At 57.8% G+C, this 15709-nt stretch overlaps 2 protein-coding genes across 4 annotated transcripts in view; one reads left to right on the top strand and one right to left on the bottom strand.

Moving 5' to 3' along the window:
• The first annotated feature begins 200 nt into the window (after positions 1 to 200).
• On the top strand, positions 201 to 2244 carry LOC119468623 (protein FAM246A-like). The gene is made up of 2 exons (XM_037732652.1): positions 201 to 1189; positions 1575 to 2244. Exon 1 carries the CDS (start codon positions 217 to 219, stop codon positions 1156 to 1158), a length of 942 nt encoding a protein of 313 aa, XP_037588580.1. The 5' UTR covers positions 201 to 216; the 3' UTR covers positions 1159 to 1189; positions 1575 to 2244.
• Positions 2245 to 6103: 3859 nt separating this feature from the next.
• The window catches only part of DGCR2 (DiGeorge syndrome critical region gene 2), a 69264-nt gene continuing 59658 nt past the window's right edge, over positions 6104 to 15709 (bottom strand). For 2 of the 3 annotated variants that reach the window (XM_017512104.1, XM_017512105.1), the window contains exons 8-10: positions 11473 to 11625; positions 10753 to 10989; positions 6104 to 8867 (exon numbers count right to left, since the gene is read on the bottom strand). In XM_017512104.1, coding sequence (XP_017367593.1) covers positions 8611 to 8867; positions 10753 to 10989; positions 11473 to 11625 — 647 coding nt within the window. In that variant the 3' untranslated portion in view covers positions 6104 to 8610. The remainder of the gene's footprint in view (positions 8868 to 10752; positions 10990 to 11472; positions 11626 to 15709) is intronic. The other variant, XM_017512106.2, reaches the window with a different exon arrangement.

Below are 15709 nucleotides of genomic sequence, written 5' to 3'. Positions count from 1 at the left end.
GTGTGGACTGGGGACAGGGTGAGGAGATAATGGCTTAGACAACATGGAGGGAGGTGGCCCTGAGCCATTGAGGAGGGCTATGGAGCCCATGACCACCCCTGGCCTTCCCCTGACTATGATGGAGACAGCAGTTTCCAGTGGAAAATGTCAGCTCAGTTCCTGACTTGGGTCTGTGGGGGCTGGTCCCTGGGCTTCCGCTGGCCCAGAAACTGGGCCATGCCCTTTGTGGGGACCTACCCACAACGTCTTCAGTCCCCCAGGGTCCCCTGGGAGCCGGACGCGATCAGCCCTGCCGGGGTTCCCTGCGCCCCAGGCCGGGTCCCCCAGGGCTTTGGTCGTTCCCACAGCTGTCCCGGGGGCCCCCTCCACGGTGCGTTGCCTGGGCCCCAGCGGTCGCTGGGCTGCAGCCTGGGGCTCCTGGCACTGGAGGGGGTGGAGGCGGCAGTGTGGATGGCGGAGCCCGGCTGCGCGGGGGCTCAGGCGCGTAGTGGGTACGGAGTAGGCGAAGCTCTGCGGCGCGGCACCGGCCGCCGGCGGGACCCGGGGCCACAGCGCAATGGGCCGGGCCAGGAAGAAGCCCGCGCCCCGGGCCGCCTGGCTCGCCTGCGGGGCCAGCTCCGGGCGGAGGCGGCGGCGGCGGCGGAGCGATCCGAAATGCCGCGGCTGCTGAAGCTGGTGGAGCGCACGGGGGCCCAGGCGGCAGGCGCCGGCAAGAGGACCGGTGTGCACAGCCGCGACTCGGTATGCTCGGTGTGTGGGGAGCCGCGCGGCGGGGCCACCTACCCGGCGGGGGTCCTGGAGGTGAGCGAGCGGCGGCTGCAGGAGGGCCTGGCGGCGGTGCGCACGGAACTGGGCGCCGGGATCGAGGCGCTGCGCGCGGAGCTTCGAGCGGAGCTGGACGCCCTGCGCGCGCTGCTGCCTCCGCCACCGCCACCGCCACAGCCACCACCGCCTGCCCGACGCGAGCACCGCGCTGCGCCCCGCGGCCCCACCCTGCTGCGGACGCTTGGTACCGTGAGCGCCCTGATCGCCACCTCCAGGCCCACCGACGACGCCCCGGACGGCCCAGCAGACAGCGGAGCGCACAGAGTCCCGGCCCGGAAGAACCACAAGAAGATGCTGGTGCCGCCTGGGGCCCCGAAAGGTGGCGGAGACTGAGGGCGACAGCACAGAGGGCGGCCTAGGCAAGGTGCGGAGGGCGTCGCCGCTGGCTGGAAGGGCTCTGGGAGTCCAGGACGGGGCAAGTGAGCAGCTCCGTTCCCCTTGTGGAGCGTGGCTCTGAGCCAAAAGGGTCCCCGGGTGCCGCCAGCTAGGGTTCTGGTACTGGCAAGAGCGGGTGGGAGCGGGATGGGCAGAGGGTGAGGTACGTGTGTCTGGGGAGTGTGGATGGCAGCCGGGGTCCTTGCTGGAGACTGAGTCTGGCTGGAGAACGGGGTGTAGCCCCTTGGAACCTTAGAGCTGGGCCTTTAGGCCTTTGGGCCTTGGGTCGGGATCAGGGCTGGGTCAGCCTCCAGAGGAACAGCCAGGACTCCCATTCCTCCGGGGTGACTGCATGCAGGGTCTTTTCCTTTCAAGATCTCAGTGAGGAGGCAGGGTCTCCATGCACTGGAACAGTGTCACCCACACATAAGGCCACAGACCCCAGGGACACAGGGGTGGCTGAGACAGGCAGCTGGTGATGTCCCTCAAGACGGTGTTAACCAGTATGTAACCACATTCCACATGGCACCAACTGCACAGCAGCCTCCGGTCAGCCTCACTCTGACAGTGGCTCCCTCTCACTGGAGAGCGTCACCTGGACACAGAGCCTTACCTAGTCCGTGTCCCGTGGACCCAGCTTTGCTTTGGACAGTGACACCAAGAATATTCACCCCTTTACTTAGACCCACAGGCAGCCGCCTGGACACAAGCACCTCTCCAGAGTCACCCTCTATGCAGACTCCACAGCCGAACTCCCAGGGAGGCTCTGGCGCATAGTACACCAGGCAGCCCTCCACGGTGCCCAGCACCCACACAGCTAGGATAGCCTGCAGCGGAACCTGGAGCCAGCGGCTTCTCATCTCTTGGCCTTGGGCAATGTAGCCTCCCCTGGAGCCTCGGTCCCTGCGGCAGCCCCTTCGACCCACCACCCCTGCTCTTCCCCCTCCCTAGCAACCCTAGCACCGGGCTCTGATGGGCCTGGGGCTCAGCTTGTGATTCTGTCAACCATGGGTGGCCCTCCATGTGAAATAAACAATGTGCAGGGTAACCTTAATGTGGTGTGTGTGTGGGGGGGGTGTGTGACCCGGCATGGTCCCCCACTGCAAGAGGGGCATTTCCTGCCCTAATCCCACTGAGGCCTCAGTGTGCCTGCCTGTTCCGTGGGAGCCCTCTGAGTGACTCTCTCCTACCTCATCATAACCTGGGCCTCTCCAGATTCCTCTCAGAGAGGGAGGGGGGGGGGATTGAAACCAGCCTCTCCGTGCCCCGCTGACCCCATCCCCAGAACCCCCCAAGCTAGAAGACACCTTCTTCAGGCCCAACACAAAGGCGGAGAAATTGGTGGTGCTACAGTCTTGCTCCTGGGAGGGGCTCCAAATGGGAGGGGTTCTGAGTGGGGGGTCTCTAAAGGGGGAACTCTGCTGGTAGAATCTAAGCAGGAGGCTCCCAGTGGCAGGGGGCATCTGGCATCTGGGAAATGGGCTGGAGGGTTCTCACCCCCACTGACCCTGGTGATCCATACCCTCCCACCACCCCATCCTCCCACAGATCCTATAGACCCTAGCGATCCCCCACAGACTCCGCAGGCCCAGCCCGTCCACTTCCAGGAACCCCATGGACCCCTTTTTTGGAAACATACATAGAGTCACAGTCTTGCCCTCACCACCAGCACTGTGAGCCCATCAGTGTGGTGTGACACCACCTCCACGTTCTGGTACTTTGTGTTCATGTGGACCATGTGCATCTGTGGGGAGGCACAGATGGTGGGAGATACCCAGCTGCCCCCACTTTGCTCCCCCTCACCTCTGTGGGGCCCTCTGGCCACCCAACCTCATGCCCAAGTCCACCTCCATAGGCTGGCGCTGCCTGTCCAGGCTGTGCTCTGAGCCTGCTCACCTCAGGCCCCCGCAGTGGAAGTGCAGCAGCAGTGTGAAGTAGGCAGGCAACAGCAGCCCAGGCCCCTGAATCTCCAGGTGGTTCTGAGGATCAGTGTCCATTTGGAGTAGCCCTGAAGGTGAGAAGGCACATGACACCCTCTCTACCCCACCACCTGCCCACCTTGTGCCATTAGGGTAGGAGCATAGGCCCCTCCTCAAGCCAGGCTGCTCCTCAGTGGAACGGGACCCACGGTATCCAGAGCTCCTGCTGGTCAGCAGAACAGGGCTCCACTGACTGCAGGGGAAACCCTGCCCCACTACCACACCCAGCATGGCGTGGAAGAGAGCAGGGGGCAGCCCTCCTGGGGTGGGGCTCTGAGCCCAGCTATGTGTGGTCAGGGATCCTGGCCCCATTGGAGATCTTGACTACTGGTCCTCAGGGGTCACGGCTGGTTGTGATTTGTTGGGTGGGGCCTGGCGCCTATGCACAGGGTGTGTCTGGACTGCTGTGTGAGAATGCTCCTTCCCTGTGGAGCTAGCCCCTATGGAGGATTCTTGGCCCTGTAGGGTGTCTCAGCTCCCATGTGTAGGGGCTGCTGGTCCCTGTGTACACGCAGGAGCTCTCATGACCTGTGTGGGGCTCCTGCCCCTGCCTAGGAGGGGTCCTGACTGCAGGGTGCTGACCTGTATGGCTGTCATTCTCTGGGGTCCAAGGGCCTAGAGGTGCTGAGTCGTCGCCTCGGAAGATGAAGGGCCCTAGGGTAGAGATCCACCGGACCCTGTGAAGGTCAGTGTTGATGGGGGACTGGCCTGGGCCCCAACAGGCAGGGGCCAGCTTCTTCCAGTGGGTGGGGCCTGTGGGAACAAGGACTGCCATCTCTGGGGTGGGTAGGGGTCAGAAAGGCAGTCTGGGGGTGCAGCAGCGGGTGGCCCCCCATATACCCAGAGAATAGCCCAGCCTCAGGAAACCACTCTCTGCTTCCCCTGCAACCTGAACAGGTCACAGTGCCCTTCTCTCGCACCCTGCATCTGACCTAGCCACCTAGTCTGCAGGGTCTCCGGCACACAGTTGCACACCCACACGAGGACCTCTATCACATGCACACGCTTGACCTGGCCACAGCAACAGGCACACCAGTCTTGACTGACTCGAGACTGGTGATCACAGCAGACCCAGACTCACACACAGGGGGACAGTCATGCACTTGATGCTCAGTCACTGGGGCAGAGGACTGCAGACAGAAACCTGCAGACTACAGAGTGCAGCCTGCAGACTCTCTCTTGGCCACTCTTGCACCACTGGCATATGCTCTGGTGGTGCCAGGACACAGCCTCACATGACATTCTGTCCTCACCACACTTTGGGTCCTGTAAGTCGTAGCACCAGGCACCGACGGAGACAGGAGGCAGGGGACTGAGCTGAGAGGCCAGTCATCTGGGCCCTCTCCAAGCCCCATCCCGTCAGCTGGGGTCCAAGAATGAAGTAGGGCCAGGGGCTTAGGCCTGTGGAGGCCCCGTCACCCCTACCCTAGTATTTTCTCCCCCCAGTCCCTATCCACCCTCAGTGGCAAGACCTAAGGGGTGGTGGAGCATGGCAAAAGAGGGTAGATTGGAGACTAGAGTCCTGATGCGCAGTCTCATACTGCAGCACTAGAAAGGCGAGCACGTTGCCAGGGGCCTGTGTGGTGCAGTGGCAGAGCAGCTCTGAAGGACTAGAAAACGGCTAGACCGCGGAGCCAGGCTGCTACATATTTACTCATTATCTAGGTGGGCTAGGGGTGTGGCCATCGAGAGGGTGAGTGGGGCGGTGCCCAGGCGGGGCCACTGAGAAGAGATCGAGTGCTCCAAACTCACCCAGATGCACACTGGTCCCAGGGCTGTGCTGAGTGTCAGCAACAATTGCTGAGGTTAATCCTGCAGGGGAGGAGTGACCTATTATCTCTATTTATAGTCAAGGAAACAGGCTGGGGACCATAATGACACGCCAAAGCCACCAGCAAGAAAGTTCAAACAGTGAGGGCACCTTTGACCCCCAGCGCCCATGACTTTCGGGCAAGGATGGTAGGAAGGTGGAGGACGTCTCTTGCCCCACTGTGGGCCTGGAACCTCCACCCCATCCCAAGACCACAGCCTCCCTCCTACTTGGGCCCCTCTGCGGATCCAGGCCAAGACAGAGCTCTGCAGGTCAGAGGGGACTGCTTTGCACCTTGAGCCTCTTTCCAAAATTTCCAGAGGGCAGGGCCCTTCCCACTTGGGGGATGGAAGGTGGCCTCTACCCAGAGGCAGGGCTTGGGGCTCTGTCCAGGATGCTGATGGTGACCTGTGTGCCCAGGACTCAACATCCCCATTCCACTCCTGGCCCAGCAGATGGGATTTAAAAAAAAAAAGGGGCTGCCTCCTTGAGGCTCCCATCCCTGCCAAGGGACTTACCAGCTCCTTTCCTAACCCTGACCCCTCTTGTATCCAGCCACAAGACTTCCTCCAACATACGTACCTGGAATGCCCCAGGGCGGGGCATGCAATTACACTTCCTGGACCCCCTACCCTCTGAAACCTAGAGATGCCCTTGCTGGACAGGTGTGAAGCCCCAGAGGACCTAGACTACTTTGGAACCCTAGGTGGCTTGGACTGTGGGCAAGGGCTGTTTCCAGCCACCTGGATAGTAAGGGGAGCTTAGAGGAGATGGGGCTGATGGCCAAGTTCCAAGCCCTGCCCTGGCACCCCATCCCATGGTGGCTCTCAGATGGTGTCAAGCTTTTATGTGGATCCTGTGTCAAGTCAGCAAAACCTGCCAAAGCAGCAACCAATGCCCCAGGCAGGGAAGTGTGCTATAGGACAGCTGCAGGCAGGGCTGCTGCTCTCTGCACACCACACCTGGGGGCTCCAGGCTCAGCTCTGCCTGGTCCTTGGGGGATTTGTGGGATACCTGCAAGGGCTGCAAACCCTAGGAGCATTCTGTTGAAAGGTGGGTGCTGCCACTTCCCCCTCAGCCTGTGGTAGCTGTAGGGGTCACACCAAGGGCCACGCCTCTTCCGGAACACAAGTTTATTTGGCATTTGATGAAATGGTTCTCACAGCATCTTAAGAGTTAGTGCCAACCCAACCAAAATTAAACCCAAACTAAAAACCCTTAATGAAAGGAAAACATTAAAACATTGAGACAACGCACAGTATCAAACCCCACCTCCACAAGGCAGGTCAGAGGGCACTGGTCTCCGCAAACGTGGCAAGGTGGTCCTGGGGAAGGAGGACCCCTGGAGCACAAGGCTCAGCAAGCATGGCCCCAGGACTCTGGTGAGATTGGGGTCGCAGCAGGCCTTGCAAAAGGGGCATTCTGGCTGGCAGCGCGAGGACAGATGAGCGAGTCCAGCTCTCCTCACGCACCCTGGAGCTGCAGTGGTGGCAGTGTTCTGGGCAGCCCTGCAAATGGGCCTTCTGCCCAGCCTGAGGTGCCAGTTGACCTAAGCAGTTGTGGAGGCCCATGGGGAAAGGGCCATCCAGAGACCCCTGGCCAGCCCAGAGGCCCACCCTCTGCAGCTGGCATGGTCCACTTTAGCCCCTTCCTCAATGCTCCCTACACGTCTGACTGGCCCTAATGTTCCTCTGGTCCCCAAAGGAAGCTTTCCAGTCCTACACATCTTGTGCTAGGCACCGTCCTGCGCAGAGCTTTGAGGCCCGGAAGGAACCCTCTGAGCTCCTGGGCTCAGGTCCATGGGGGCCTCTGTGGTGTGGCCCTCAGGCCCTCGATGGCCACCAGGCACCAAGAACGCACATGCTGGCTGCTCTGGAACCTGGCTGCCCTGTCCCATGCACGATGTGCTTCCTGCGTTGTCCTCTGCAGCCAGCATGGGAGTCTTGTGGGCAGAACTTCCTTCTCAAGGAAATAGCAGCCCTTCTGCAAGGGGAGCACAAGCCTGCCAGCACGCAGCCTCTGGTAGGCCAAGCAATTCAGTGACAGAACACAGATCTGGCATGAAGGCCAAGTCTGTGGCAACTCAAGATTCTCATTCCACACGGGATGGAAAAAATGGGTCTCTACACAGTGTGAAAACGTGTCAAGAAGTGGACTGTGAATGGAGTCCATCGCCAAGCAGCACCACAGAATGGCATGCTCCTGCCAGGCCTGCCAGGTGCCGTCCTGCTGGTCTGAAAAGACTGAGCGAGACACAGCCCTGCCTCAGCACAGACCAGGATGCATGGATGACCCTGGAAGAGTGGGCCCCCGCCCATTGGCAAAGTTCCATGCGCCACCCTCACCTGCAAACACTTGGCCACATACACACACACAGACACAAACATGTAAAGATCCAGACATTCAACGTAGAAAAGATATGGATGTGCTAAAAATCGCACAGAACCCGCTTAATCTCCAAACCTCAGAAACGTTAAAGGCCCTGTGTCAGGCTTCAAGACCACCGCCTGGTAGCAGGCAACAGGGTCTTTTAGGGAAAAGGGTCCCAGGCAGAGCCCCCAGCCCCTGCACTGCTGAGGAGGGGCCGAGGTGTGCATGCGGCTGCTGGGCAGAGCTGCAGCAGTGGTGGTGGTTTAAGGGTCGACTCTTAAGGAGACAGATACAGCCCAGGATGGTGGTTTCAGCCACCCCTCCCCCAATGAAGCAACCCTTTATGGCACAAACCAGGTCAGGGAGCAAGCCCAGGGGCAATTCAACAGGAGGCAGGAGCCCAGGGCTCCAGAGAGGAGAGGCAGGGGGCGGCTCAGCCCCCAGGCCCTGGCAGGGCACCTGGGGCCTCAGCGCCACTCCAGAGCTTCCTCCTGGGGAAGCCATGCACAGCAATGCTGGGAGGGACTGACGGGGTGGGGTCAGGCCTCCTGCCACAGAGCTGGGCTGCAGAACGCCCGGATGGAAAGACACAGTGAAGAGCTCAATCTCCTTCCAAGCTCTCCTTCTCAGGACTTCAGGTTCCAGAGCCCCAGGGAACTCCCAGCCAGGGGCAGGGCCACCTTGATGTTCACAACTGGCCTTGCGGGGGTCATCTCCAGGGCAGTTGTTGTGGCAAACTCAGAGGCTGTCTCCCTGAAGCAGACCCACTGCCTATACCACCCTGACAGCCCAAGAGGACCCCTCCTGAGGGCGGCCAGCAAGGGGCACCATGGCAGCCCCCACCGTGCCTGTCCCAAGCTGGGTAACTGGTCAGCAGGCCTCTCTGGACAGCACACTGAAGCAAGCAAGCCCGCCAAAGACATGTCGGGTGTGGCCATGGCCCCACAGTACCTTCTTCATACCCTGCCTCTAAAATGTGGGTCTGAACAATTTTGTCACTCTTCTGCCATTTAAAAATGAGGAGACAGTGACCCAAAGCTATGCATTTTCTGAAGCCCTCAAGGAACTCGGTGCAAGCCATCACTTCTTTTGGCAGGAGGCGGGCCATGGTCTCTATGTACACACGCATGCCTGCCAGTGATGTGAGGCAGTGCGTGGGGTCCAGGCTGGGACAGGGGCCTTTCAGGTCTCCCACAGGTGTTTTTGACAGCATACACGTGCTCCCAGACCATTAGGGTACAAGTGGACCGTCTACACCACAGTATTGAGGGAGCTGCGGCTGTGGCGGCCGCCCCCTGGCAGTGCCTCTGCAACTGGGGTGCTCCCACTCTGGGCAGGGTCAGGGGGCACGAGCAGGGCACTGCTGCTGTCGGCAGAGTCTTCCAGGTCTGCCAGAGAGGCCCCTGCAGTGGGCAGAGGCTGCTCCAGGCGCCGGGGTAATGCACCTTCACTGCCACCATCCCCAGGTGCTGGCAGGCTGACCTCCTCGGGCTCAAAAGCATCATCATCTGCAGAAAGAGAGAGAGGGCTATGAGGCAGGTGTGGGCCTGGCACAGGGGATGCAGGGGAGCTGGGCAGAACCACGGAACACCTCCTGCCTGAACGCCCCCGAGCCTCAGATTTTGAAGGGGAAGCCTGCCCCACACAACCCCTGTTGTACCTACTGCTCCCTGTGGCTGGGAACCTGGTATATGCAAGGTGCAGGGCACATCCCAAACAGCTGACACCGGCCTGTCCCGCCATCAGTGTGAGGTGAGGGAGACACACTGACCAGAAGTCACTAGAACAGAGGGGCCCAAAGGGAGACAGTCTCAGACTCAGTACGAGTGGAGACCCCACTCGGCAGGAAGGCAGCGGCATTTGCCATCAGGGAGGCACTGGGCCCAGGGTGGGTGGAAGAACACTCAGGGCTGCAGCTGGAAGTGTGGGCAACAGGGCTGGAGCAGGCAGGCTGGAAAACCACACGGGTGTCTACAGGAAGCTCCAATCCAAGGCAGGCTGTGTGGTAGGGATTCGACTCGCTTTGTTTTGCCTGATTTTTATTACTTTTTCTTTCTTTTAAGAGATAGGATCTTAAAAGACTGGATGTTGGCGTGCAGTGACATGATCGTGGCTCATGACAGCTTTGAATTCCTGGGCTTAGGTGATCCTCCAGTCTCAGCCACCCAGTAGCTGGGACTACAGGTGTGCCCACTATGCCTGGCTAGTTTTGAATTTTTTATGGAGATACAGGTCTCACAGGCTGGTCTTGAACCAACCTGAGCAACACGGGGAGACCCCTCCTCCCGCCTCAGCCTCCCAGAGTGCTGGATTATAGGCGTGAGCCACTGTGCCTAGGCTGCCTGTCATTACCACGGGCCATCTCTAAAAGCTGACAGCACAAGGCCCCGGTGATGCACTTCCCTCCTGGCCAGCCCCTCACAGCCCCCACCCTGCTCTGCAGCCTGGCCCACAGAGGCATCTGGGACTTGCTGCCACCCACCGGCATCCCCTGCAGGAAGCTGGTCCTAGCCTGGAAGACTGACAATCTGTGTCCTGAGGGCAGGGGTCGAATGCAAGTATTTTCCGCACCCCCCCCCAATCATGCAAGAGCTAAGGCAGCTAATCAAACAAGCAGGACTGAGACCTTTTGGCCAAAAGCATCAGCCTTATGATGCCCATTCTGCTGAGAATAGTGCACTGGGCCATCAAAAGTGAGAAATGGGAACAGAGCCAAGTGGGTATGCGAGTAGCTGGCCGCCTTGGGGTGGCACTGCTTCCAAGTACACTATAGGTTTGTGTGTGTTAGGGGGCCTCATGCACAGGGAGATGGGATGGGACACCTGCACTGCTCACCAGAGACAGGGACAGGCCAGGGTTCGGCGGCCTGCCACTCCTCCTTAGCTACATAGCCTTGAGGAATGGTGCCCACTGTCAGATGGGTGGCAGACTCTATGGGCCAGCAGCACAGAACCAGTGCTTTCCTCCCACCTCACAGAGCTGCCTTCTGACATGACATGAGGGACTATCACCATGGTGTCCTTACAGACAAGTGACTGGCTCCTGGGTCTGGGCCAGCTCTATCCTTGCAACCACCAGTGCCCACCTCCCCAGGTCTCTAGAGCTGGGCCGAGGGCCCCGAGGGCTGCCCAGTTGACAGGTGCTCACGGAAGGGAGGCAGGTAGAAGGGTTGGGTCCCAGAGCCCTCTGCACAGATTGCCAGGGATGGCCAGGCAGGAGATCAGGACCCCTTCTGCATGGGTAGCCCCAGGAGGAGCCTTAAAGGGAAAACCAAAGACAAAGCTGGAAAGAAGTGAGGGCCCCCAGGCCTCCGCAGCTGGGTAGGAGTATGGGCTCAGCCTCATGTGCCAGGTCACTTGACAAGGTGTTCCCTCTCCCTGGGGAGTCAGGCACCTGCAGGGTCATAGAACACACTGTCCGGGTGGATGGAGGCCTCGTAGGGTGGCGGGGGGTCGTCAGGCTGGCCGATGTCTGGGTACTTGTATGCCGTGTAGGGAGGTGGAGGGTCATGGAAGTGGAAAGTCCCGCCCTCTCCATCGTCAGAAAGATGCAGCGGCGTGAGGCCTGTTCCAAAACCATCGGGGCCGTAATCAAAGCCAGGGATCCTGCGGCCGAGGTTGAAGTGGTGCACTGGGCCATCAAAAGTGAGAAACGGGAACAGAGCCAAGTCACTGGGGGCAAAATGCCTGGCTCCCGAGCTCCCCACACCTAGGCTGGGCCTGCCATCTCTGAGTGCACACACCTGCGCCCCGCTGCCTACTCTGAGGCCACAGTCGGCATCCCCATGAGACCCCCATGCTCTGCAGCATGTCCCACCCTCACCACACCAATCTGTCCCTCTGGGCTGACACTTCTGGCAGACCCAGCCTCTGACTCTTAGAGACCTCTGAGTTCTGCCCACCCTGTGGCTCGGTGGGAATGAGGGTCTCAGCAAGAACTTTCCTGGCCAACAGGTGACAACGCAGACCCCACAACATGTGGTCCTCAAACCTGACCAGGGGGCCCTCCACCTGCCTCTGCCCCTCTCTCCCCAGGGCTGGGGAGCTCATGGAGATACAGGGTGACCAGGGGTGGGGATGGGGACCAGGGCTGTGGCCCTCAGAGGGCTCTCACAGTTTGCTCCAATCAGGGACTCGATGCGCTCCCGGCGCCGCTGACGCAGCCGGTGGACCATGAAGAGCAGCAGCGACAGGATGAGGAAGGAGGAGATGCAGCTGACGACCAGGCGCATCCCACTGGCCATGGAGTCGAACAGGCTGTTGCCATCTGAGGGGGAGGAGAGGAAATGGCCGCTCTGAGAAGCAGGGCCACCCTCCTGCTGGGCTGGGGACGCTGTTGTCCTCTCGCCCAGGTGGGCTGCGTGGACGAGGCATGCAGTGTCTCCCTGCACTCGACCATCTTTAGGATACATATGAAATAAAGCCACTCAAAATAAGAACATGGTGACAACACAGAAGCAGAAGAGCAAATCCTAGGTCACGAGGAGCATCTCACCATGGCCCCTGGGGCTGCTGTGCGCCAACACCCATCTGACCATCACCAGAGCAAAGTGGGGTTTCCAGTCCTAGGACCAGCACTCCTAGGATGCTGTGCTCATGCACTCTGTGCCCCAGGTGTGGCTGGGGAGTGGCCCTCCGGCAGAGGTGCACATCCTTTCCCACAGGCCAGGGCTGTGCACAGGCCACCGACTGTGACTGACAGTGGCCTTCCTTTTGTCTGAGGCCTGGCTCGTGGGAGGAAGGTGCTCAGCTGCCTAGCGAGAATGAGCCAGGGGGAGGTGAGGGGCTGCCTGTCCCTGTGGGAGCCAGGGTTGGCCAGGTAGGCAGGGGTCTCACGGATGACAGATGCTGGCAGTTTGGAGTAGGGGTGACATCCCCGGAGAGTGTGGCTCGGTGGGCTGCCGTGGTGAGGACAGGCTGCAGGGGAGTAGCACAGGGCATCAGGAAGCCACGAGGAGGGCCTGCTGTGGCAGAGAAGGGAATGACAGAGGCCTGGACCAGGTAGGGACAGATGGGGAGAAGTGACAGCACAAGGTACACTTGGGACTCAGATTGCCACAACTCTCTGATGGACTGTGTGGGAGACAGTGAGTACCTGTGGGAAGCTGCACGGTCATCTCAGATGTTACACAAATGAGCCTCTGCTGTAGTTGGGAGTGAAGCCTGTCACTTCAATCCTTAAGCCATGGCAGAGAAAATGCACATCCCCTGATGCACCCAGCCTCAGGCACACACATGCAGATGACACTTGGACACAGCACTGGGTCCCACACACTTCCCCACTGAGACACTCTACTGGCTCAGCCACACCCACACACTGGGTACACACGCACCATGCGTACATGTAGTAGGGCTGGGTGGACCCGACTCCACCTGTTTGCTGGTAAGTGGGCAGGAAGGGCCATGAAGCTGAGTCCCAGCCAGGCAAGACGCCAAGGAGCACCGGGTCTAAGCTGCTGCACCTTCCTCTGCTCTTCCTGGACCCTTTCATGCTTTTCATGGCCACCACTTGGCTGGGGTGCTACTAGTATTCGGCAGCTGAAGGCCAGGGGTGCTGCTCAACATCCTACTCTGCCCAGGACAGTGCCCATCACACAGTATCTGGTCCAAATGTCAGCAGCGCCAAGAGGGAGACACCCTGCCCTACTGCAGTACACACCAGGGCTAAGGGGCTCACTATGAGATGCCCACGGGGAAGCAGAGATCATGTGTGTAGTACCAGGCATGAAGGGATAATTTATACCAGTCACATGTCTATAACACGACTGGCACGTCCATGTACTCCTGACCTAGGTAAACTGGCAACTCACACAAGTCACAGAATAATGGAGCCAGGAAGTGGTCCCAGAAGTAGCTGCCTCCACAGACCAAAAGTGAAGGCCAAAGAGGCTTCAGAACGAGGAGTGACCCAACAGCTCCTGGAAGCAGGAGGACCCTATACCAGCAGGGACCCTGCTAAGCTAATGAATGGCCACTCCCACCTCTGCAGGCAGGACCCCAACTGCCTGCCACAAGGAGACACTTAACAAGCCCCATTTGAGTGGCTGGGCTCCCAGAGCCCTCAAGCCATTCTTGCTAGCCCAGTACACTCCATACCCACATAGATGGTAGCGCCAGCTTCTGCCCTCCTCCCACAGGGCCAGGGAAGCGTCTCCAAAAGCTGCATTTGCTGCTGATGAAACATGAAATGAACATGTGAGAAGGATACATCCTCTCACCAATTAGCTGCTTTTTCTGATACCTCTGACCCTCCTCCAGTCTCAAGGGCACTCTTCACCCATCAGTAGGAGAAATCCAGTGGCCTGGGGGCTGGCGAAGTGCCTGTTAATTGGAGGCCAGCTCAGAGATCCCAGGGGAGCTCCTAAGGAAGAAGCCCCTTTGCAATGACTAACTTTTAAACAGTTCTAAAATAAACCCAATGACATGGTCAAGGTCCCAACTGTCCCTCCAAGGTGGAGACCAGAAATCATCTCTCAGAACCAAGCCACTTGTAGTCAAGCACAAAGAAAAGACCTGCCCCAGAAGCCAGAGGCCAGCCCAGGAGCCCTAGAGCCCCCTGATAGGGCTGGCCCCGACATGGGGTTCTGGGCTGGGCAGTCAGGGTTGTCTTTTGTCTCTCAGCCACCCCACAGCACCCAGAGAGAGGATCCAGCCTGTGTATGAAGACCTCCAGTGACAAGGAGCTCGCTGTTTCACTGAGCTTGGTTACGTGGTAACAGTTTCAGAATCTCCGTCAGAGATGGTAGGGGGAGCAGAAGGTCAGCAGGGATCAGAGGCTGAGACCCAGGAACCCAACATGGGCTCTGTGCCTGGGGGCTGCACTGGCCAATCACCTCACCACGCTTCTGGGAACCTCATCATAGCAGGGCTGCCTGATGGCAGCAGAGCAAGAAGGGGCAGAGGGCGGCATGAGTTTTAGCTGCTGTGCACCTCAGCCAGCACTTGGTGCTGTCAGTTTCATTATTTTAGCCTTTTGAGCACATGGGTAGTATGCCGTGTGGATTTAGTTTGTTTCCCTAATGGCCAATACTGAGCATTGTTTCAGGTGCCTGACTGCCATCCTCTATCTTCTTTGGTAAAGTGTAATAATTTAAATATTTTTCTAAAGCCATTTTTTCAATAGAGTTGTTTTGTTTTCTTATTACTGAGTTTTTAGAGTTTTTATGTATTCTGAATACAAGACCTTTGATTTGTGTTTTGCAAATATTTGTTTTGACTCAGTCAGGAGCTTATCTTTTCATTTCCTTAACACCATCTTCCAAATAACAGAAGTTTTCAATTTTGATGAAGCCGAATTTGTCCATTTTTTTCTTTTAAGGATCATGCTAAAAATGTTGCCTAATGCATGGTCACAAAGATTTCTCTCCTGTGTTTTCTCCTAGAAGCAGAAAGTTGAAGGTTTTACAGCTGCGTTTATGACCATTTTGAGTAAATTTTACATACAGTAGGAGGCACACTGTAAGGTTATTTTTTGGCATATGTATGTCCAGCTGTTCCCGTATCAGTCATTGAAAGACTATCCTTTCTCCACTGAACTGCCCTTAAACCTTTGTCAAAGATGTTGGCCTGTCAAAGATGGCTGATCTGAAGGTAGTGAGTTATCTCAATGGATTGTTCAGTCAGTAACAGATCAAATTCCTTGTTCTACTCTTTTCCCGTTCTCACTACTGTACTTGACTAGTCTTAGAGAGAGAGAAAGAGAGATCACTTGATTATACGCAGTGTGGAACTGTTTCTGGACTATTCTGTTCCATTGATCTATACGTCTATTTCTTTATCAATACCACACTGTTGTGATTATTATGGCTGTACAGTAACTTATAAATTAGGTAGCACAGATCCTCCAACTTTGTTCTTTGTAAAAACTACTTTGGTATTCTAATTATTTTGCCTTTCCACTTAACTTTTACCTTTTTATTATTTAAGAGGTGGGTCTTGCTATATTGGCCAGACTCGTCTTGAACTCCTGGCCTCAAGCAATCCTCCTGTCTCAGATTCCTAAAGTGCTACGATTACAGGCATGAGCCACTGAATCCAGCCCACCTAATTTATTTTATTTTTATTTTCTGAGACAGAGTCTCACTCTGTCACCCAGGCTGGAGTACAGTGGCTCACTGCAACCTCCACCTCCCAGGCTCAAGTGAATAGCTGGTATTGAGCCATCATGCCCAACTAATTTTTGTATTTTTAGTAGAGATGGGGCTTTACTACATTGGCCAGACTGGTCACAAGCTCCTGACCTCAAGTGATCCACCCTCCCTGGCCTCCCAAGTGCTGGGATTACAGGTGTCAGACACTGCGCATGGCCCCACCTAACTTTTAGAATTAGCCTGTCAATACCTACAAAAATG

This window comes from Cebus imitator, unplaced genomic scaffold (assembly GCF_001604975.1).
Source record: "Cebus imitator isolate Cc_AM_T3 unplaced genomic scaffold, Cebus_imitator-1.0 Scaffold461, whole genome shotgun sequence".
Taxonomy (NCBI): Eukaryota; Metazoa; Chordata; class Mammalia; order Primates; family Cebidae; genus Cebus; species Cebus imitator.
This window is presented reverse-complemented; position numbering and strand designations above follow the sequence as displayed.

What these genes read in the sequence shown, in the direction of transcription:
- LOC119468623 (XM_037732652.1), top strand. Translation starts at nt 217, where the DNA reads ATGCCCTTTGTGGGGACCTACCCACAACGTCTTCAGTCCCCCAGGGTC.